We start from the raw sequence: 24,435 nt of genomic DNA, 5'->3' as shown, positions 1-24,435 counted from the left end.
ATATGAAACCAATTTTAGCACAAGAAAACATGTTCAAAATCAAGAAATTTTTTACTTAGAAATATTAATTGAAAATAAAATAATATTAATTTATCCTAAACATTTTTTTTATCCATTTTACATTCTTATTCTCCCCATTCTTTCCCATTTAAGCACAAAATAAAAAATAATAAATGTAAAAAATAATAAGAATTGTAAAGAAAATTCGTAAACAAAAGGGCTACTTAATGCATGAGCCTTTTGTCATTTTTAGGTCTTAGGAGGATTATGGAATCAAAACAGAAAAATAATAATAATAATAATAGACTGAGGAGATAGAGCATCAATACTACCATTCTAATCCATGTTGGCTGACTCAACGGAAAGTTAAATTAGTTTTCAATTATATTATAAATAATTTATTTTTTATTTTAATTTTATCTCAAAATTGTTCCAATCACTCTTTATTCTATTCTTTATTTTATTTATTTATTAATAACCTTTAATTCTATTTATTTTACCTTATTTATAATTTTTACACATATACAAAAATAATAATCAAATAGATAAATTAATAATTAAATATACAAAATAATCAGATATTCATATAAAAAATTAATAATAAAATACACATATATATAAAATTAATAATTAAATATACAAATCAATAACTAAATATACAATATCAATCATCCCATATAAAATAAAAAATTAAAAAAATTCTCAAAATCACAAACCCGCTTTCTACTCGATCTGCTCATCGAAGAAGAAGCCATCATTCGGCTCATCGTCGCCTCCACTAGTCACCATCGCCGTCACCAAATTTGGTATTTGCAATTCATCCACACACTTACAACTCATCTTCCAAGGCCGTTTTCATCGAATCTACTATTGCAGCCACTTTAACGTCTTTTTTCCAGTCAATTTTGCCTTCTCCTTCAACTATTGATGGTCATTGGGGGTGGGGGAGAGATAGCGAGGAGATTTCAATCGTTAATTGTGGCGAGACTTTTTAAGATTGTCAAAATTTTTACTAGAGAAATTGACTATAGAGAACTTTGTTGGTATGATTGTTAAAATCTCGATTTTACGGGTATGATTTTATGATTTTTTACATCGAAAATTTTTACGATTTTAAAGTTAATTGCACTCAATTTTACAATTTTACATGTCAAAAATTCTCTTATGATTTTACGATTTTAACAACCTTGTTTATTGGACTTGAAAATCTTAATTTGGCTCCTCATGTTTTTGGTTGGTGAGCAGTTTTTGCAACGGTTGACTCAGCCTTAGGTCAATTTACTGTTTCTGTTTTTGTTAATTGCTGTAAGATTCAATACATTATCACCACCAAAAGGAGTGATAATGATCGTTGCTTGAACTAAGAGATTGCCACTGAGTCAATTGAGCTATGACATTTTCTTTCCTTTTCTACTAGGATCATACATTATTTTTGTTATATAACCATTCCAAACAAACCTAAGAAGAACAAAAGAAGAAAAACAAATCCACGACAGTTTGGACTCAATCGGCAAGCAACTCCAATCAGTCAAACCGAATGTATATTACAATTAAATATTATTTAAATATTTCATCTATCTAGATTTTTTTGTAAGCACTATAATAAGATATAAAATTAATTTAAATATAATACTATGGCCTGCAAACCCACCCCCCACCACCCATTTCAGCTGCAGCAAAGGCATACGCTTGGCAGAATGATTGCATTTTATAGATTATTAAAAAATAATAATCTTTTTTAGGATACACTTGGTCATTTTCTCATTTTGATCATCCTTCAGTTAATGCAGTTTGAACAGGTAGCATTGCCCTCTTCTTTTTATCTTTAATGTATCCATTTATGTATAAAAAAAATTAACCTTGTTATTCAAGATATTATTTTATTTATTAAATAAAAAAATAGAGCAGTTGGGTTGACCCGCCCGACACAGCCCAACCCGCAGACTGCAGGCCAGCCCGTTCAAACTGGTCATGCTCTGCCAATCCAATCACAAGAAGAGAAAAACTTGGTGCAAGGGCAGATAGATTCGGTCGGGGTTGCACCAACGTTGCACGGTAACATTTTCGGAACGTTTCTATTTTTTTGTTTTAGACTTTATTAATATTAATTTTCTTAGAAGATGTTTGTTAACTAAAATAAGAAAGAGAAAATATCATATATAAGACGTATTCCAAATATTTGATCTTTCTAACGTGTTTGTTAAATTTATCTAATCATTTTCGAAAAACCCCTCATGTGACCTTTTATTTTTTCTTTTTAAGATAAATTTATCTGACATTCCTCTCAAATAAAATTATTTGACTCTTTCAAAATAAGTCTCAATTACCTATATGTTCCTTATATGATAGTTAATGTCATTTAATACATTTTAAATATTTAAATTTATTAAAAGAACTTATTTATTTAAGTCTAAAAATTAATATTATTTAATATATTTTTAAATTATTATATGTGTTGACAATATTTAAAATTTAAATGACATTATTCATTTCATTGATTTTTAAAATTTAAATTTCTCTCTATATATATATATTATTAACGAATACAATTCATTTCATCAAATTTTAAATTATTTTATTTAATTTTATATTTTATTATCTACTATGAAAATATGTTTTGGCTATTTTTAATTATCTAGGTGGAGTTATTGTAATTCAAAAAATAATTATTTTTACTTTTCAACTCTTTTTAAATTTATTTTTGAACATGAATTTAGAAGATAAAATTTATTTTTATTTTTATTTTTTTGATAATTTATATTAATCATAAAATATTATTTTAATCATAAATTTTTTGTTGATATTAAATAATTTTGAATGAATTTAGTAATAAGAATATTTTAATAAAAAAATCATTTTAATATTTATCATATGTATTAACAAATACATAAAAAAAATATAATTATCAGTTAATTTTAAAAAATTTAAAAGTCATGCTACTTTTCAGAGAAGGGTTTACCGAAAATAATAATTTATTTTTAAATTATTTTTTTCTTATTTTCTTTTTCTGAGGCCCACCCAACATCATTTTCACTGTCTCTCTCTCTCTTCCTCTTCCACTGTCTCTCACACAGTCACACACTTTCTTTCTTTCTCTCACAGTCCCCAAACTTCACCCATTCTCTCTCTCTTTCTCTCTCTCTCATCCTCAGCCTTGAGGGAGGAACGCACCACCGCCATCGCTACTTGCACGGCCATCCCCCATACTCGGCCAGCCTCGTCCTTGAGAGAGAATGGCGCCACTGTCGTCTCCCCCGCCAACGCCACTAACACCACCCGCCGTCGCCCGCCCCCCCCCCACTCGCACCGTCGTCGTCCCTCCCTCAGATCACCCCTCAGTCGGCCACAGAAACGCGGCATCGCCAGTCTCCCCCCACCTATCGGTCACAAACAATGCCAGTCCTGAATTTTTTAGGGCCCAGGGCAAAAGTAAAAATTAGACCCCCATATATATATATATATTTAAATTTAGTGATGAACTCACTCTTATTTTTCAATCAAAATCTAACATGTCCAAATTAACTAAAAAATTAACATTCAAGCCAAATAAATTGGATCGATTCAAACTTCAATATATTAAAATTTAGAATAAAAAGGCTACAATATATAAACAAGATGAATACTTATAACAATTCAATAAGTTCTTTTTCATCTAACAAAATATTTTTTTTTCATCCAGCCAAAAAAAAAAAAATTCTCTATATTCTAAATAACTGAAGAAAAAATAAATTCTTTTATAATATAAAAATAAATTCTTAATCTAAGCAAACTTCAAATCCACTAGCCTTCAGCAGACTTGAAGTTCGCCTTCAAGTTCGCTGGCCTTCAGTGGACTTGAGCACTAAGCAGACTTCAAGTCCGCTGAAGTCCGCCCAGCATTGCTGGGCATTGAGGTCTTTTTTTTTATAAAAAATATTAAATTAATTAATAATTATAATAATATAATATAACATTTATTAAAAACATTTTGGGCCCCTTGAATAATGGGCTTGGGGCAATCGCACTGACCGCCCTGGTTCAAGGCCGGGCCTGGTCACAGAAACCCGCCGACCCCTCACCCATTTCTACAACTCTGTTTTGATCAAAGGGATTAAAATTTTCTATTTTCTATTATTTTGTTATACAACTTTTGCTTGATCCAACATGAAATATTGCAATGTATATTTGTCTCGAAGACTGTTATTTAGAACACACAAGATTAAAGGGGACCGAGCACCGGGCTCATGGGTTTTAAATCACCTTTTTTTTTTGTTTGTTTATCCGGACATAAGGCATAGAGATAAAGCTAAATCCATGCTAATAAAAGCATCTCGAAATGCCTAGTTGAAGCAGCCAATACATCAGGTGAACTTCGAGCAACTCAAAACGCCACAAGCTTAAGACAATTAAAAGCAATAAACAGAGCTTAGGTGTTTAAAGTTGAATAGAATGGAGAAATTGGAAGATCATGGGCAAGTTGCAAAATTCCAATGCATTTGTATATTTATATCTGGTGTCTATAACAAGAATATAACAAGAACCCAGTAGCAGAGAGATCCAAAAAAATCTTATCTTTCACATAAACAAGTTCTATGCCTAGTTAAGGCATAGAACTTAAAAGGTAATAAGTGCCCAAATGCAAATTTCATTCTTCAAATATTGTACCAATTCTGTAATTTCTTCCCTCTTATCTTTCTTAAATTTTCGAATGCACGCAACTAAAACCAAAAAGACACATATATTCAAGAAGCATAAACAGAGACAGAATAAAATGAAATGTTCAAAATTTTACAACAATAGTCAAAAAATACACTTGAATGCAAATGCACCCAATACCTAATAATCCCAGCTACCAATAAATTTTAGGTTCACCTACCTACATTTCATTGGCAAATCTACAACAAAAAATGAAAAAAAAAAAAATTTGAGATCGCCCAAATTGACGTGCAAGGCTACAGTTTAATCAAAATATATAGTGGCCGGCAAAGGGTGGACGGTGGATCAAGCAGCGGTGGCGGGAGCGACAGCCAATCTAGTGGCGACGGCAGATCAAGTGGCGGTGGAGGGAGCGACGGTAGATCGAGCGGTGGCGGCGGGTGCGACTGCCGGTTTCTGTGCGATCTTGTTGGCGGGGGCAACGGTGGTATGAGCAGCGATAGAGGGCGACAGCAGCATCAGAGTTGTTGGCCGACGATGATGGCGCGGACTGTTGTGGCAGGAGAGAGAGAGTGAGAGTGAGAGAGAGGGTGAAAGATAGTGAAAATGAAGTTGGCAAATGTGTGTGTGGGGGGGGGGGGGGGGGCGAGAGGGGGGAAAAATAAAAAAACTTTCGGTAAACCTTTCTCTAGAACTTTTTCTACAAGTAACATTTTTCAAAATTTAATAAACACTATGATAGAAATTTTGAAATATTTTCAAACTTTATCTTAATCATTTCATATTTTGATGCGAAAAGTATTCCAATATCATCTTAATGTTTCTTATCTTGCTCATTTTAACAAACACCCCTTTAAAAAAATGTTCATTTTCATATTTCTATTTCATATAAGAAACGTTTCTTGTTTTCGTTTTCATATAACCTAGGGTTACAGCATAGATTTGGCCTTCGCTATGCTATCTAATTTTTTTGGGATTACTATCCTTGCATACTATTTAATATTTTTAATTAATAAAATCTTTGCTTACTAAAAACTGAAAGTAATATGTATATCACTCTGTAAAATATACAAATTTTCATCCGTATGAGAGCATACGTAGAGAGCAGCAATTGAATGATCATACTCTTTCTCTCTCTCTCTCTCTCTCTGTCTCTCTCTCACACACACACACACACTTGTCTTGACAATTGCGTTTTCACATTCAGTCTCAACGCACTTTCTTTTGCTCTGCTTTCTCTCCCTAAAGGGCCCAAACAAACACGAAAAACATGACATCAACAGTAAGTCTCCCACGGTTCCACCCACTATCATCATGGCTTTTGGCTTCTCCCTTCTCCTTTCTTGTCAATGACCAAGACATTGACCTCTTCAATGACAACACTTTCCAGCGCAACAGTGTTTTAACGTTTAGGTTTTTTAAGTGGATTAAGCTACTTGTAGAGAAACGTTTACCGAAAACTTTACCAAAATTATTTATTTTATTTTTAATTTATTTTTTCAACTTTTATTGTTGTAGAAGCCCGCCCATTTTTTTCCCTCTCTCTCTCCCTCTTTCACCGTCTCTCCCACACTTTTCCTCTCAAATCGATTACTGCAAAGAGCATCAGCCGTCTCCCTCTCTCCCGCTTGCCCCGCCACCACTGCGAGTCTTCCGCGGTCAGGCCCCCACGCCGTGAGCACCATCCACTGTCGCCCCTCCCTCTGCCATCGCCCCCACCCACTGGCCCCCAGTCGTTCGCACCGCCTTCCGTCGCCCCTACCTGCTAGCTCCTTCGACTAACCAACGCCGCCCGTAGGTTGCCCCCCCTCCCCCCACTGCCGTTTGTCCCCACCCACCGCCGCTTGCACCACACATAATAGGGAGTTAGGGTTTGTAAAGACGGCCAAATCGTTTCTTTTGCTTGGGAGCTATGAAAGTTCTGATTGTGATTGCACTTCATTTATTGTGATTCCATTCTCCAGGTGTCTCTTCCCTTTCTGTACCACACTTCTATTTGTGCGAATGTATGTGTATATATTTTGATACGTATTGGATGTTATTGTTGTATTTGATCTTCTTTCCTCTCTATATCTATACCAGTGATCTTTTTTTATTTTTTTTAATTATACTCTCTGCCAATGATTTTGTTGTTGTATTTGTATGTGTTGCTGTTAACAAGGAACCTTTGTTGCCAACTGATGTATTGAACATGTTTGCAGGTTGTAAATTTATTTGATTTCACAACTGAGCTTTTTGGATCAGCATTTCCTTGTATTGGAGTCCCATGTGAATTGTCAAAGATGTCTCAAAACAGGTTGATGGAGTAGGATTTGAGCAAGTTGGAGCATTTAAGTGCGCGCTGATGTCCATTTTATCTCATTGCATTTTGGAATTGAATTTTATTCTATTGCCAAGAAATTTTTATCTTTTTTATATGATGGTTGCTTTACTGGCAGCTAATGCCAAAAACAGGCGTTGAGGGGAGACTTACAAGATATTGAATTAAACAGAGAATAGAGCAAATGGCTCTTGAGATCATACGATGGCATAAAGTGTCACTGTAAATTACAACTATTTGTGCTTTAATATTTGATTATGATAATCATCTTTTATTTCTTCTTCTGTGTCTTGATTTAGAAAGCATTTTGGCTCAATTTGCACTTAACTGATGAAAATAACAAATAATAGATAAAGTACTTGACCAATCAAGCCAGGCTACATGGGAGAAAAAGTTCATTTGGATGAAAAAAATGCGCACACTCGGCACAAATCCAGTTGCCTGAACAAGCAGTCCCAGTAATTTCAGTAAATTTCCATCTTAGAAATAATATAATCAAGGGAAACAAGCAACAAATGAAGAAAAACAAAGCAAGTTCAATAATTGCAATCTCTCAATAATAGATGAAACATCAAGAAATTAAAAAAATACAATAATACATCATCTAGAAATCCATAGATTTTATACAAATACATATGCAAAGACAGTAATACCTAGGTTGCTGTGGAGCAACCTTACTGCTACAGGATAATTCACCCTCAATTTTCAAATAATACTATCACACATGCTTTCTTGATATCACTAACAAAGTTGGTGATGGGAGATGCGGTAGCAGAACTGTTGGTGCCAATATTTGAAGGGATAGAAAATTCAAAATCTACAGGATTTGAAATTGAAAGGTTGCTCTTTGTACTAGTAATGTCACTGGAATTGGATGTTTTTGTGGTTTTGCTGGCATCAATGGATGTACCAGGTTGTGAAGGAATGGCAGAAGCTGTCACATGCTTTCTTGAACGTTGGCACCCTCTATGCATGTGCCTCTCACAGTATTTCTGATTGAGAACAACATCCTTGTTGCATCTCCACTTCTTCCCATCAGTTCTTCTACATCTCCCTGATTCTGGATCCATCTCACCCTTACAATGAAAGGCCTGAATATTGAATCCTATAACTGAAACCAATCAAGGAAAAAAGAAAGAAAATTCAGGTCAACATTCCCCTTTGAAATATCTATAGCCAAGTGATAATTTTGTTGGAGGGAAGTGAGTTGACACAAGCCAAGGGTATCAAGCAAACAATGAGATTATTTCCAGTTCATCTACAATTTCTCAAGCAAATAATGCCACATTTCCAAATAACCTAGTAAATTATACAAATGAGTGAATACAGTATCCACAACATAAATTAATCCATCCCAAATTTCAAGATGGAAATCAAAACCCAATTAAAAAGAAATTAACTTTCAAGTGTAAACCTCTAAAACATACAGCATTTCAAGTACAAGTTAGCAACATAACTGGTAAAACAACAAATTTCAACATACAACAGGGGACTTTCGCCAATGGCTATAGATTGTGCTAGCTAGAGGCACCTATCTCCATAACCTAAAATCTATCCTGATTTCAAGCTAAACCATAACTCATCTCAAAAAAAACAAAAAAAAAAACTCAAGTTTCAACTCTATACCCCTAAAACAAACATAATTCAAAGCACAAGTCATTAACATAACTAATAACACAACAAAAATCCATTTATAACTTGGGTAACATAAAACCATCTCAACACCCCCCCTACTTGGGTAACAAAAAACCATCTCAACACCCCCCCCCCCCCGGCGAATAACTCAAATGTCAAATCTAAATCTCTAAAACAAGCACAAGCAAAGCACAATCACTAACTCAAGCACTGAGAGCAACAAAAGAAAGAAAGAAAAAAAAAACGAAGAAAGAAGCCCACTTACGACTTGAGAAGTGATTATACATTCCACCATTAGCAGAGCCAAAGCACCTGGCAACACTCATCCAGATGGGGAGAACAAGGTAAAAGGGCACAACGAGGCCAGAGACTATGTACTTGCATATGATAGCCTGTTGTCGGAACTCATACCACTGCGCCAGCGTGAACCCACACTTCCCCTGTTTTTAAATGGGTTTGACGAAGCTTGGCGCGCGCGTGCGAGAGAGAGATGGAGGGATGGATGCTACGTGACTTGGAAGAGATGAGAGCCAAAACCACCTGAAGAAAGCAAAGAATGGCACCAACCCACACCCACTGGCAAATGGCAACGCCATGTATTGCAACCAATCCATCTAGGGGATTAAGCTACTTGTAGAGAAGGGGGGGCGACGACAATGGAGGGCGAGAGTCGAGACAGTGGAGCTCGTGGCGGTGGCGGGGCAAGCGGGGGGGCGACGCCTGTCCTCACGATGGGGGGCGACAGTGGAAAGTGCTCGCGGCTGTGGGGGGCGTGACGGCAGAAGGTGCTCGTGGCGGTGGGGGGCAAGCAGGGGGGGCACCGGCCGGTGCTCTTTGCAGCAGTGGATTTGAGAGGGAGAGTGTGGGAGAGACAGTGAAAGAGAGAGAGAGAGAGAGAGAGAGAGAGAGAATGTGGAAATGGGGGAAAGAGAAAATGGGCGGGCTTCTGGAAAGATAAAAGTTAAAAAAATAAATCAAAAACAAAATAAATAATTTCGGTAAAGCTTTCAGTAAAGGCTTCTCTACAAGTAGCTTAATCCTTTTTAAGTTTTAGGATTTAGAAAAACTACACAGGTCTTGGGGAACGCTCGGGAGAAGTCCGGCAAACAGGGCAAGAGGCATTGAGCCGAAGCCATTCGTCTACACAATCGGCATGGAAGCAGTGTTGGCACTCTGGGAGGCATCTCAGAGTCTCCTTGGGCCTGTACTCGGTCAAGCAGATGGGGCAAGTGTTGTAATTGGGCTTGGGCAGACGCCGGCTCTCTCCCAGAACCACCTTGGGCAACGACTCTATCGTGGGCTCTGCCGTGGCAGCGGTGGGCTGCGGGGCCACGGATGCGGAGGTGAATTCCACCATTGGGCCGCGTCTCCGTCTCCTCCCACCGTACGACTTGAGCCGGCCAGGCCAGCCCAATTATGAACAGTATGCCGGCGCCGATTTACACGGCGTAGCGAGCGCCCTTGGGAGGCCCTGTAATTAGTGATTAGTGAGCCTTTGTCAGGGTGATGAGTGGTGGCAAATCAAAGTTGAAAGAGAGTTTTAAATTATTAATATAAAATGTCAAACAAACAATTATATACGTATTGATTCTTTTACTTGGTCACGATTAGCTTTTTATTTAATTTGTTTTAAGTGGATTCATGGCCTCAAAATTTATTGGCCCGTTTGTTGCAACTTAATTAAATAAATTATAACTTCTAACTTGTTAAATTATAATTTCTCAAAAGTTGTAATTAAACAGTTGTGGTGTTTGATACCATTAGTTGTAAATAACTTATTTTTGTATAATTATCCATAATACCCTTAATAGTTATAGAATGATAATTTAAAAATTAATTAGTGTATATGTATAAGTTTCAAGTGTTATAAAAAAATTAATTAGTGTATAGAGGGAAAGGGAGATGACGAGAGAGAAGAAGAGATCTGAAAATGAAGATGGCGGTGGAGAAGAGAGACTATTGATTGCGTGAACAGAAGAGTAATTCTTTATTAAAAATAGGGGTAAAATTGTCATAAAAATATAACTGTTTAATCAGAAGTTGTAGAAGTTGGGATACCCTAACTTTGAAAAAATCAGCTTCTACCCCTTCTAAAAGCTAGTAAAAGGTATAAACTACAAGTTAAAACAAACACTACATACCCACTTTTTTTAAGCTAGAAACTATAAATTACAACAAATAAGCCCATTATCACAAGGCTTCTTCACCGAAAGCAAAACCTTGCGCTTTAAACCAAATGAAACTCTATAATAATTACATTCTCATAATTATAAATTATTATAAAATACTTTTATTTCTAAAATATAATTGTAAAGAAATCACATTACATGTTATAATATTTAAAATTTTAAAATGTTGTCTCTAAAGATAATTGGGCAGTGACCAACACTTTTACAATTATTTTCTATTAGAGTTGAAATCAAATGATAAATAATAGCGTTAGTTAACTTAAAATCTTAACTTATTCGTTAAGTCCCGAGTGATATAATTTTATTTATTTATGAAAAAGAAATTCAGAAACATCTACGTGATAATCTAATGGAATAGATACCGCTAATGAACTCAAAATTACTCTAATAAAAGCTTTACAAGCCTTAGTTATTCGGATGTAATTTTCACATGATAATTTGTGGGTTTAATTGATCATATAATAGCAAACTTAAATATTGTTAAATTCAGGAAATCCTAATAGCAAACTTAAATATTGTTCAATTCAGGAAATCCCAAATAGAGTTACCAACCACATCATACTTAATCTCGTGATTGAGTTAACAAAATAGGAAAAATTCGGCAACCCCCAGTCCCTTGACCATTGAATCAGACGAAGATTGTTTTAATTATTGTATTTCCGTGTGTGTGAATAGACGAAGGGTGTTTTAATTATTGTATTGTGTGTGTGTGAAGGGTATTTTCTGGTGCGCGCGCCGGGGGGCGGGGGGGGGGGGGGGGGGGGGGGGGGGTTTGTTCGCTCCACATCGATTGTGTAAAGAGGTGAAACTCTTTTTAACTTTAGGCCATAAGAGACACCCAAATTTTGTGAGTGGGCTAACCCCTTGACCCATGCGCACGCCGCTGCTTTCGGTCATATAGATATATTTTTGTATAAAAAAATAACAAATTAAATATTTTCTTTTATTTTTATTTTTTTATTTCTCCTCTTCCAGTGGCATCCTGAAGCATCTCCATTTAATTCCGTGAAATTATTTCCGGTCGCTTCATCTTCTCCAAGCGTCGGCATTTACTCCAACGTTCAATGTCGTTTTGATGGAAACATCTATTCGGCCTCCTTGACCTGACTATATAAGGCGTGGTCGAGCTTTGCTATGAGGCAGAGATCTTCATCATTCCTTCTTGTGTGTCAGCCAACCAACAGAGAGCAAGTGCCCTAAGAGTTCTGTTAGATCCGGTCGAGCGTGGTCGCCGTTCCCTGGAGTTGGCCGTTGAATCCTGCATTGATAGTCGCCGGAGTCTGTTAGTGATCAGAACAGGGCGTCACTGTCTTCGGTTCTTCCAGCATCTCTCTGGTATATAGGTTTGAGTTTCTGCTGATTGTTTCTGCTCCTGCTATATATATATTGCAATAGTTACGAATTTACATCTATTGCTATGGGTTTGGTTTTGGCTATTGTGAGCTTTATACACGTCGTTGCATTGGATGTGTGGGCCTTGTTAATTGTGCAATACATTCGTTTTACACTGCTGTTCTAACAGATTTCTTGGGCGCCGTAGTCGATGGCGTGGACGGTGAAGGCTTCGAAACCCGACAGGTGGAGAAGCGTCCGTTTGGCGGCGTCGCAAGAGAGGTCGAAGCCGGGATAGCCGCAGGATCTGGACTGGAGATTCTTCAGCCGGAAAGGAAATCGAACCATCGGCTCGCTCCAGTGGCAGACGGCTTTCGAACACTGGTCCGTGGTTGCAGCCGCGCTGAGCGCAAAGAGGCAGAGAAAGGAGAAGAGGATTGAGGAAGAAGGTGAAAGTTTTCAGAGTATCCATTTGAATTAATTGCTTCAAAGTTGATATTTGGAGTATATAAATGAAATGGAGTTACTTTTAAATTATTTTGTTTACTTAACTGCATATTCCATATGGTATGGTATGAAGAATGAAATGTTCTTTATAAATTTTTATGTAAACATGTGATTTTACATTTTTATTAATTATGAACCACCTCCATCAATATGAATATCTTTCCTTTTTAATGTAATATTAATATCTAAGCATTAATTAATAAAAAAAAACTCATGAAAGTGAGTTGTTATCTTCTAAACGTCGGGTTAATTACACTAATAATAACCCAATTTTGTATTCTATTACTATTTGGTCACTAAACTTTGAAATGTTACCTGTTAGTCACTGATATTTCAAAACGGTTATTGTTTAGTCATTGAACATTGAAAAATTACCTGTTAGTCACTGATATTTCAAAACTGTTACTGCTTAGTTACTGAACTTTAAAATGTTACCTATTAATCATTGATATTTCAAAACTATTACACTGAACTTTAAAATATTACATGTTAGTCTCTAATATTTCAAAACTATTTCTCATTCGTCACTCATGAACGTAAAGTTCAGTGACTATCGAGTAACGGGTGAAAAACGATTTTGAAATATCAATGATTTGCAAGTAATATTTTAAAGTTCAGTAACTAAGCAGTAACAGTTTTGAAATATAAGTGACTAATAAGTAACATTTTAAAGTTTAGTAACTAAATAGTAACAATTTTGAAATATCAATGACTAACAGGTAACTTTTCAAAGTTTAGTGACTAAGCAATAACCGTTTTAAAATATCAGTGACTAACAGGTAACATTTCAAAGTTTAGTGATCAAACAATAATAGAATACAAAGTTGAGTTATTATTGATGTAATTAATCCTCTAAACGTCAATACAAGGAATATAAAAGTATATTATATATAGGCATTGACATAATTCATGGCATTGGGGCTGCCGTCGCGGTCACATATTTTCAAATTGAAGAAAAGTCATTGCTAAAGGGACTGATTTGTAAGTCAACTCTATATGCACCCAATCATATAACATAACCTTTGCATCACAGAAGCTTATTCACTAATCACTCTCCCATGGTTTATTTACTTAAAAGATATCTAATTAGTGGAAAATAAGTAATTGATGCAAAATGAATAAATAAAGTAATTAATGTGGTACAAACCATAAAATGCATAAACAATTTAAGCAACATTCTAGAAAACAAAAAGGGGTTGTTGGTGGCATTCACAAGTTTATTCTGAATTTAAAAGGTTAAAACGATTAATGTTTTTGTAATGAAAGCTTTAACAAAGAGTAATGTCAATTTTATAGATGATAATTGAGTGTAAGTGAAAATTATGTCAGAGAACTTAATTTAATGCGTGAAGTAAGAGGTTGAGTCCTTTTTTTTGTGTATAAATATCTCTTAAAATTTAAATCTATCCTATTTTTTTTTACCATGTTGTCACGACTCGAATTTTGATAAGTCATTACCGGCACTAATCCCTAGGCCTAGTGGCCTCACAATGGACTAGTAAGCCTCTTTTCTAAGTCGATTTGAATAAAATAATAATACTACTGACAAGATATAGAATATGGAGTAAAATACCATTTCACCTTCTAACATAATATTTCAATATTTCATATATAGCAGCTGTACAAAAATCACACTACTGTCAAAAATACATATCTAATCCCGTATCCCAGGCCCTTGGCACAATTATGTGCCACAAAATAAAAGACAAAAGATCAGACTCGACAGTACGTGTATGTCTCCACAGAGCTTCCTATATTACATCCAGAATCAAAAAGAGGGGTGAGTCTTGTGGAAGTATGTACCATAAATTTAAATAATTTGAGATTTCAAAGGAAAATATAGTGTAGAAAAAATAGGTTCTTAAAGACAACCCCCATAAGTTGTTCCCTAACCACCTAAGTCCCCTATACTTTTATATGAGATGCATGCACTGATTATAAGGACACTAGTAAAAACTGGCCTAACGCTTATATACACATGCACACAAGTATATATATCGACACATACATCATCATCACACAATATCATCATAATGGCCCACGTGATAGAAGTGCTAAAACATATTATCCGTGTCTCTCATGGCCTTGGCATGCCAAGCCTCACAGTACCATGATCTTTTCCTGTTGTGAAGTCACCAGGAAATCTACTAGATAGTCCTCTAATAATAATACAAATAATACCCTAATTTATGCACAAGTCATAATCATTTATCATTTCATGTGGTGCCTAAAATACACCATATCATTTAATATTTCACATTCTCAAGATAAGAAATCAGTTAGAGTATCTTTTAGCTTATGTCTCTCCCAGTAGAATGAAAATATTTCATGCAAATTAGAAACATTTAAGAGTATTTTTCTATGATCCGCATATAAAAATCATGTACAAGTTATGCATATAAAAATCAGTACAAGTTTATAATCTTTATGCATGAAACAATATATATACGTCCATAATATAAGGTAAACATAACATATCATGTCTACTCGCTTGGGAAACGATTACTCAAGTCCGAGTCTAGGAAGAAGATCGAACAAAATCCTAAGAATCCGAGCCTACAATAAATAGAATGGGGTGATTACATTTAGGTAACAGGAGTAACGACGTAATGAAATTATCGAAAATTCTAACCATTGCCTAACACCCCGAATCGATTATTTGGTACCTTGGCCCGCGCAATATTCGAACTTGGCTTCATGGAATTCGTCGAGTTTAGCCATCAATTACGTCATCATGCCTCGCCTTACATGCTATGCGTAAGTGTATAATGGAACTACACACCCACTTATAGGCTGCAATAACATAATATATATATATATTTCTATATTTACCCATAAACTAGTTTTCTTTTAATATAGATAATATATTTTTATTTAAATTCATCCTTTATCAAAAATACATATATATTTATATTTATAACTCAATTGATAAATTTTTAAAAACTTAATAATTAATTAATTAATAATTTAATAAATGGTTTAAAATGAATAAATTGCAATATTCTAGCCTCAAAATAAAATGAATCCATCAGAAATCAGGATTCGGAATAAACCCACGTCATTAACATAGGCTAGCCTAGAACGCACTCGAGGTCAGTCTTGCTCGACCTCAAGTTATCTAATAGGGCTTCGTCCTTAGGACTTCGATCAACAAAATGACTCGCCAATCATATCGTCAATTCTAGGAGACCTAAAAAGAACCCAAATTAGACTGACGTCGATATCCTGAGTAGGACCAACCTAACCAAATCATCCTAGGTCCACGGACAAGCGACAAAAGAGAACAAGCCGAGTGGGCCAGCCCAAGAGCTGCCACAATTGGGTCAGTCATGCCCAACATATTAGGTCATTCTATAACCCAATCAGACTCCGTCATCCTAGGCCAAAACCTAACTTGACATGCCCAACCCCCAAAGCCCTTATTTTCTTTTTCTTTATATTTTATTTATTTTTATTTTCTTTCCTTTTATTCTTTTTCTTTCTTTTCCTTTTCTTTTCTTTTCTTTTCTTTCTTTCTTTTCCTTTTCTTTCTTTTCCGGCAAACTGCCGCCGCTGGCAACCACCGCCAGCCGGCCAAAAACGACCGATCATCATACTGATACGAAGCTCTCGCCACGAATAACAACATATCTCAAAATGAGACCCATCGGACGGTCAGATCTTAATAGATCTAAAAATTAATTTTCGGCCAAAATAGGGGCAAAATCTAGCCATTGCCGTTCGCCGCCGGCCGCCGGCCATTTTTTAAACTATCGGAGGCTACCCTGAGGTGTGCAGCACCAACGAGAGCAGCATACCCAAAAATGAGAAAGATCGGACGGCTAGATCTTCGTAGATCTAGAGTCAAACTCTCGGCCAAAAAGGGACAAACACACTGCCAACATTGCTGGCTACCATGGCCAGCGATTTCTGGCGATCCAAGACCTCCATCCAACTCCCTCAAGCAAACCAACCAACATATCCAAAAATCAAAGAAATCCAACGGTCGGATCTTCGTAGATCTGACCTTAAACATCCAGCCAAAAGCCCACATCGCGCCTCAACACACATTTCATGAAAACAGCAAGAAAAATCGAAAAGATCAAGCCAAAATGCTTACCTATTTGTAGATCAGGGGCGCTTTAACTGTAAAAATGAAGTCGAATCGAAGATCGAACGGTCGAATCGCTTGAAATCGACAAAAATTCGAAAATGAATGAGAGAAAATGAGAGAGAGAGAGAGAGAGATATTTTTTTTGGGGGGGGGGCGGGGGGACGGCTGCCCGAGAGCCTCCCTTTTCTTTTAAATATTTTCTTTTATTATTATTATTATTATTATTATTATTATTATTATTATTATTATTATTATATTTAATTTAATTTAATTATTTTTTTTATTTTTTTCTCGAATCTTTACACATGTAAACGAAAAAAATAACGTCTAAATAAATTGATTATACCCTCATAAACTTTGCATCTTTGTCATGCAAATCCCTAACTAAGAGTGACCATAAGGATATTTTCTAATTAGGGAATGTCCAGTTTGATCCATAACTATTGTTGGAAACACAACTCTCACCTTAGTTCCATTGCAATATACGACATTAGGCCATGCATCCATCATTTTTTTTTTTTTTTTTTACATTATTGATTTAGGTCATCCTACAAACAAGATGGGTTTAAGATTTGAACCCCTGAGCTTAGGAGATACTAGAAAATTCCCAAATTGCCTGGCTGTTACAATAGTGATAATTAATTTAATTAATGTTACCTTTTACTAATAAGATAACTTGAATATTTTAAAAAAGTTAGAGGGATTGATTTGAGAAAATAAAGTTTATGAAATGAAATGTTGGAGATAAAGGCCCAAAGTTCAGGGAGTGTAGCTGTTCATAAGGTTTACGATGTTGTGACTAATTCAAAAAAAGATTAAAGAACTCATTTGATAAAATTCAGGAAATGTTTAGACGAAAAACTTAGGTTGCGTTCTCTTTGCTATTTTCAAGTCATTTTTAATTTTTGATTTTCTAAAATAATAAAAATACGTTCTCTTTACTATTTTTAAAAATGTATTTTTGAAAAAAAAAATTATAAAGAAAACTCAAAACAACAAAAAGTTGTTTTGAGTGTTTTTATCCAAAACAAACTCTAAACTCAAAACACATTAATTTTTTATTTATTCATATTTTATTATTGTAATGAGAAAAAATATTATAAAATTTATTAATTTTAAAATGTATATATATTTTTAATAATATATTAATATTAAATATTTCTAATTTACTGAATATTCAAATTTATTGAATAAAATATTATTAAAAATTTATTTTCAAAATTTCAAAAAAACGTATTTTCTAATTTTTTATTTTAAAAAATAATTTTTTAAAATAACAAAGAGGACACATTTTTAATTTTCTAAAAATAGTTTATCAAAATAAAAAATTAAAAATAAATTTAAAATTAAAAATTAAAAAATAAAAAGAACACAATCTTAAAATTTAAGAGGGAAGTCGTGAATTTACAAAACATGTTTATTTTGAAAGGAAAATAAGGGCTTTAGTGACAAATTAGAGCCCAATATTGGTGTACGACGGTCCAGACCAAAGATTTGGGCCGCGAATTAGGCCTCTGTTCTGCCCGAAGAGGAACCATGAAAAAAGTACTAATTGGCGAAAGTATCGTTACGATTGAATCAGACACGGAATTATATTTTAGGACTGTTCAGACTTTTCATTTTTTCTATTCTTCCAAGATCAAGATCGAGAGAGAGAGAGAGAGAGATGAAGAGAATTCCCAGCATCAAATTCCCGCAAAGGCACCCGAAAATCTCAGGTTCAGCTCTCGCCTCATGATTCCCCTTTCTCGCCTTCTTTTCTTTTCTTTTCTTTTGTTCTTGTTTGTTCTATCTGCTTTCTTTATATCTTATAATTGTTTGTTTCTTCTGCTTCATTCATATGTTTGTAATTAAATTGAATTGTTATTCTTTTCGGATATATCCTTTCCTTCCCTGCATGAAGATTCAATTTTCGGAGCAACAACAACTGGGTCGGTTCTTGTGGGATTAGATGCAAGGTTTCCTGCTCTATGTTGTTTTGTCAAATTATTGACTCTGCAAATTTTGGATAAGCTGAGCTGATGACCAACTACTAATATATCTCCTGTCCCTCCCAACTTATGGATACTTAATGATAAACTTCTCTTGGTGTTGCTATCCATTAAAATTGGCTCAGGAGGAGGAGGAGGGGATCGGTTTGTTCATATTCAGCTGATAATTTCTCTGAGCCTCGTCTGTTTAAATTTGTTGCCAATTTCAGCATTTTTATTTTCATTCTTTTATGTTTAGTTTTTGTTAACAAAAAAATTCTGAAAATAAAAACTGAACATTTCATTTGTTAAAATCCTATTTACTTTGTTGATTAAATGTATGTCATGGTTTATTTGATGTTGATTAAAATATCTTTGATCTAAAAGAAATTAAGTTACTTTGTTCTCCTCCTCCTTTTCTGGTCAATGGCTGGGTTTGGCAATCCCAGATTTGGGTTTAGGCTTCTCCATTACTGGCAAGGGGTTGCTGGCATTGGAGAAGAAGAAGAATAGCCAGCAACAATGTGTCTCTGCCGGAGCCATTGGGGATAGCGCCTTCTTTTTTGTCATTGGAGAATGAGAAAATACAGAAAAAGAAGCATGGTCCAGCTTCAGCAAAGATCAGCTGAGCTTGAGCTTGGAGAGTTGAAAAAAGGGAACAAAAACTGAATTGGTGTGTTTCAGCCAAAAATGAACCCACCAAATTGGAGAGAAGTGGTCGAGCTTCGGCAAAGATCACCTCAGCTTGGAGAGATGAAAAAAGGGAACAAAAACTGAATTGGTGTGTTTTAGCCACAAGTGAACACACCGAATTGGTGTGTCAGCTTTCGGTCGGAAAAATGGAAATCCATTCTTTTTTCTTTTTTGGAAACAAGAATTGATTGCCAAATGCCCGTTCCTGCTCTCCCCCCGCCCCGCCCCCCCTTTCCCAAAACTTTGAAACTGAAAATTGAGAACTGGAAACAACTAGAAAACCAAACGACACCTCCAAATTTAGTAATAGTAAGAAGTTCTTATGAAGGAAGCGAGCTTAGAATATTGAGAAGAAAATTGGAGGACCTAATGCAGCTTCAATTTCTGAGGTCGTGGGTATTGGCTGGTGAATAGATCTGGTTTTGTGAAGTTAAGTTCATATTTGTTCCTAACTAGTGCTACTAAGAGGTGCCCGTACATGGCTTTAGGAAAGGTCAAGCATGAATTGAGCAAATCCTCTTAGTTTGCTAATTTGACTGAGGAGCACATATAGAAGTAATTGTGTGCAGTAGGGAACTGCTAAGAAGGGGATTGAAGGATGCCGCATGTTCTGTAGTATATCAAGGCTCGAGATGTTCGGGTTAAAAAAATGTAGTAAAATATAAGAGGACTAATATAAAATTGCCAGGTTTTGTTTTCTTTCTAAATCTGTTAGTTTATAGCAGGGAGAAAAAGACTTTTAGTCTTGCTTATGTGCGTTAAAGAGTATGCCTACTTTGTTCTGTACTTTTCTTTTCTGAGATGGGTCTAAGTTGCATTATAGTGTTAGCATACCACATTGCTACAACCTGGGATCAAGGGTTCTTTACAGTGTGAAGTTTGAACAGTGCAGTCTGATTAAGAGTGTCATTTTACCAGCTAGATCCTTGTATCCATGGCAATTTGAATATTCAACATGGGAAAATAATTCTAAATTGTATTCCCAAAAATACTGACTTACATAATGGCCTTAACTTATATGTATTGCCTCCATCATTGACTCCTATTCCTTCTTTAGACACTTCATGCTGAATGTAGCAGCACTTGTAGTGTGGTATTGGTTACAAGAACAACATATCCAGCCTTTATCCCACTGTAGTATGATATTGGTTATTCTTTCAAATTTATTGAGGTTATTGTCAGTGTTCTAAAAGGCGGTAGGCACTAGTTAGGCGGCAGACTGACGCCTAGTGTCTAGGCCGCCTAGGCGGCACCTAGACGGGGCCTAGGCGCCGCCTAGAGTTTTTTTATTTTTTTATTAATATATTAACAAATATTAAAATAAATGATGTAACAACACTTGCTTGTAAATATTAAAATATTTGAAATATTAACAAAGGCAGCAACAAGGAGCAGCAAGGAGACGACTCGGATACGAGCAAATATTAAAGCTCAGTGCTGCAGCAAGAAGCAGCAACCTGCTGCTTGATGCTTGCTGCTTGCTGCAGCAGCAAGCACGCAAGCTTGCGTTGCTGCAACATGCAGCAAGGAGCAGCAAGCTTGCGTTGCTGCTTGCTGCTGCTAGTGGAGGTGGAGGAAGAGGAAGATGGATACATAACGGAGGAAGCGGCGGCGTGTGACGACAAAGCTAACAGGAATGGAAAGCGGCGATGGCAACTCTGCAACTGTAAGAGACGGTGGTGGCGTGCGAGCACGAGAGAGGCGACGGTGACGGCGACTCTGCAATAGACAGTCGGTGGTGGTGCGCGCGAGAGAGAAGGGGAAAAAACAATCGGCCAGGCTTCACGTGGCCATAATCGGCCAGGCGTTCAAGCGGCTAGGCGGCCGGCTTGGCCGCCTAGGTGCCACCCGGTACCGATTAGCCGAGCTGGCGCCTAAGGTGGCCGATTAGGCCACAGTCGGGGCGGCCAGCGGCCGCCTAGGCCGCATTTTAGTTCACTGGTTATTGTCATGAAAGTGAGTATTGGAATTGGAAAAGGGCCAAAACAACTTGTGTAGTTACTATTCCTGCAGGGGAAAGGTATCTGGGAGAGGCATTTTGAAGGAAATGCATTGGCTGTCACCTGTGATGCAGATCATGTCATTAGTATTGTTGAGCTTTACAAGTTCTTAGAGATCATTCATTACCTGTAGCAATCTCGGTAGGCTATAACCCATCATAGCCCGACCGACCATGATATCAAATGCTTGTGCCTGTACTGGGCTCTCCACTTTAAAGGTCCAATTAAGTTTGAATGTAAAACTGTTGAATGTGCCTTGACTTCTTAATCCTTTTGTTTTGAGGCCTAATTCAGGACTCTGATCGAAAATAATGTTTTTTTTTTTTTTTTATGTAAGTAATCCAAAATAATGTTTGGCAACCCAATTTGTGATTTTTTCATTGAGGTCAATGATGGTCTCAGGTCTTGGGTCGTTAGGTTTTGAGGGTTTGAATACTAGTTATTGTGATGTATTCAGTTTCTAGGTTAAAAGAATGTGAAATTGCAGCCATTGTACTCTTCTTCCTTTTGCCTTGACCCTGGGAATTTCTCATCCCTCTTTGTGGATGGAAGCGGTTTTTCTTACTGCCAAACCACGTTAAATCTCTGCATTAACTTTTTTCTTTTGATTTCTGTGGTTGTTTGTATGTATGTTTGCCACGTTTATTCCAACTGAAACCTCTTTCTGTGGCCATATATTTTCAGACTTCACATTTTATATCCAGTAATGTGCTCGTGTAGGAAAAATATATCTGATGGATTCTGCTCTATGCTCTATAGTAGCAAACATAAAGTTGCAAAAATCTTACATTGTGCTTTACTTGTTTTACTAAAGCAATTGATTTTGTGACCTATAAAGCAAATTTGCATTTATCTGTTGGATTGAATTTGCTAAACTAGTTGCCTAACCAATTGTTTTGGCCTTATCACTTATAGGCTCTCCATCCCAAATTCAAGCTGCAGCCAAAGAAAGGGATGCCCACCATATTTCCCTTTCAAGTTCAGATGTACCTGCACCACCCACCAATACTGCTGTGGGAGGAAAAGCATCTCTTCAACCTAAGCGAACACCCGTCTCAGACAGGGAAATAGAAGCTATTCTGGTAAGTGATTCAACTGTCAACACTTTTTGCATCTGGCCTTGGTTCACAACAAAATCTAGCCTCAAGAGATTTGATTATGTGTATCATTATGACTTAAAGAAACTTTAGTTACATAAAAAAAAAATCCCCAAATTAAGGAGAGAACTGATTTTCACACTTGAAGGACCATGCTACTTGTTGAAAGTCCTATGTTTGTTAGGCATATATTTGTGGGACATACACAATCTAAATAACGTGTCAAGATTAGGGATGGAAAGGAGCCGAGCTGTCCTTGGACTCATCTCGTGTACATTTTAAGTTATTTGGGCTCAGCTTATTTACTAATTAAGGTTGTTCGGGCTCTGTTCATTTAACTTAAAAGGTCCAACTCAAGCTTGTTTGTGAATAGTAAATAATTTTATTCGTGATTAAAAAAAATAATGATGATCATGAACAATAAATGAACTTATCTATAACTAGATAAAAATTATGTATATATACACAACCTTTTTAAATGATTAAAGAACAATCTTTAGCTGAATTATAAACCAGCTTATATATAAATGATAAACGAGTTCATTCATGAACATAATTGGGTTGAACAAATTTATAGACAACCTTTTGTTCAAATTAGATCAGTTAATCAATAAACAAACGCATAAACAAGTCTAAACAGAACTCGATCACAAGCTGTTCAATGAATATATTGATTCATTTACAACCTTCAGTGAAGATTTGTGGAGTTTTCTAGTCAAATTTTGACCCCTTGCCGTTTTCAAAAAATGACTCGCAGTTGGGTGGCTGCTTCTGATTTTGGTGCCGGGGCCTGAAGAGAGGCAGTGTGTCCACGCATGTTCTGTTCTTTACCATCATCATCAGTAAATGGAACGGCCACCGTACTTGTCTACAGAGTTTAACAGTGCTGTGAATTGATAAAGCAGCCGATATATGTTCATCACATCCTGAATAAGAAATAGCTTAAGCTTTGGTGCTGTCACATTGTTCATTTCATTTCCTTTTCCGCACTAATCCGTGACAAAATGGTTTATTTTTTTATGGATATTTTGCTTCACAGTTTGCAACAATATGTGCTTCAGTTCTTCTCCTTCATTTATGGTTCGACTGCTACTGGAAAAATGCTTGGTCTGATCTAACGTCTTTCACAACAAAGAGACATCTTATTGTAGGTTTTAGCAGCTTTTGAGTTTTCTTTTTCTTCCTCTTCCTGTTCCTATGCCCCTCCACCCATCTAACACTTCAAAATCCCTGGATGAATGTTAAAACCAGCACTGGAACTCCATTGGACAATGGCAAGTAGCCCGCCGTTTACTTTATTGATTGTTTACTTTTTTTTATTTTATTCTTTCAGAGAATTACCATACAAAGACATGAAATTGTTTTTTATTGAACATAAAATGTGTAAGGACACAATTTGATAACTTATGTAAAAAGAAGACAAATGGAAACTCATGTAAAACAAGAATTTAACAAAAAAATGTAGAGAGAGGAAGTAAAATTAAGTTAGAAACTTTTTGATATAATGTGTTATAAAAATACAGCCACGGTGAATTAAAATTTATGTAATCATTGCCCATATGACAAGACTAAAGACATTATTATTATTATTATTTGGAGAATTGAACTGTCTTCTCTGATTTCTATAGTCAAAGCCAAAGAATAACAAAGCAGAAATCTCTTACAGTAAGACTGATGCAGAGAAACCAGGTAACTGATAGTTCAAGTCTAAGGCTCCAACAATGGAGACTGGAAAGCCCACCACTAAAGTCAATTAAATTGATTGACAATTAGCCAACTCATGAACGTGTTTTGAGGAGCCAAATCGGCAAAAATAACAAGATGCCAAGGGGAAATTAGCACTACATTTCCACACTCGAGAGTGGACTTTTCTGCCATAGCTCAAAATTCTAGAAATTATGAAAAATTTTGAAACATTACTCACCACGAAGCACGAATGAATTTTCAATTAAACAGAAAACTAC

General features: G+C 35.8%; 3 protein-coding genes and 1 long non-coding RNA gene across 4 annotated transcripts; 2 read left to right on the top strand and 2 right to left on the bottom strand.

Annotated features, from left to right (window-relative positions):
• Positions 1-6,095: 6,095 nt before the first annotated feature.
• LOC127812690 (uncharacterized) lies at positions 6,096-7,237 on the top strand. The gene is made up of 2 exons (XR_008025994.1): positions 6,096-6,599; positions 6,837-7,237. It is a non-coding gene; the product is annotated as an uncharacterized LOC127812690 (long non-coding RNA).
• Positions 7,238-7,337: 100 nt separating this feature from the next.
• Positions 7,338-9,326, bottom strand: LOC127812684 (growth-regulating factor 9-like). Its single transcript, XM_052353191.1, has 2 exons — positions 8,856-9,326; positions 7,338-8,066 (listed from the first exon to the last, which is right to left on the bottom strand). The coding sequence occupies exons 1-2, from the start codon at positions 8,914-8,916 to the stop codon at positions 7,654-7,656; spliced, it is 474 nt and encodes a 157-aa protein (XP_052209151.1). The 5' UTR covers positions 8,917-9,326; the 3' UTR covers positions 7,338-7,653.
• A 1-nt stretch (position 9,327) lies between these two features.
• Positions 9,328-12,675, bottom strand: LOC127793929 (uncharacterized). The gene is made up of 4 exons (XM_052324732.1): positions 12,659-12,675; positions 12,300-12,514; positions 11,962-12,059; positions 9,328-9,980 (listed from the first exon to the last, which is right to left on the bottom strand). Exons 1-4 carry the CDS (start codon positions 12,673-12,675, stop codon positions 9,657-9,659), a joined length of 654 nt encoding a protein of 217 aa, XP_052180692.1. The 3' UTR covers positions 9,328-9,656.
• A 5,589-nt stretch (positions 12,676-18,264) lies between these two features.
• LOC127788245 (uncharacterized) lies at positions 18,265-23,549 on the top strand. The gene is made up of 3 exons (XM_052316359.1): positions 18,265-18,429; positions 22,290-22,456; positions 23,229-23,549. Exons 1-3 carry the CDS (start codon positions 18,378-18,380, stop codon positions 23,244-23,246), a joined length of 237 nt encoding a protein of 78 aa, XP_052172319.1. The 5' UTR covers positions 18,265-18,377; the 3' UTR covers positions 23,247-23,549.
• The last annotated feature ends 886 nt before the right edge of the window (positions 23,550-24,435 follow it).

The sequence above is a fragment of the Diospyros lotus genome, chromosome 1 (assembly GCF_014633365.1).
Source record: "Diospyros lotus cultivar Yz01 chromosome 1, ASM1463336v1, whole genome shotgun sequence".
Lineage (NCBI taxonomy): Eukaryota > Viridiplantae > Streptophyta > Magnoliopsida > Ericales > Ebenaceae > Diospyros > Diospyros lotus.
Note: the sequence above shows the minus strand (reverse complement) of the source record. Positions and strands in the feature narration are given on the sequence as shown.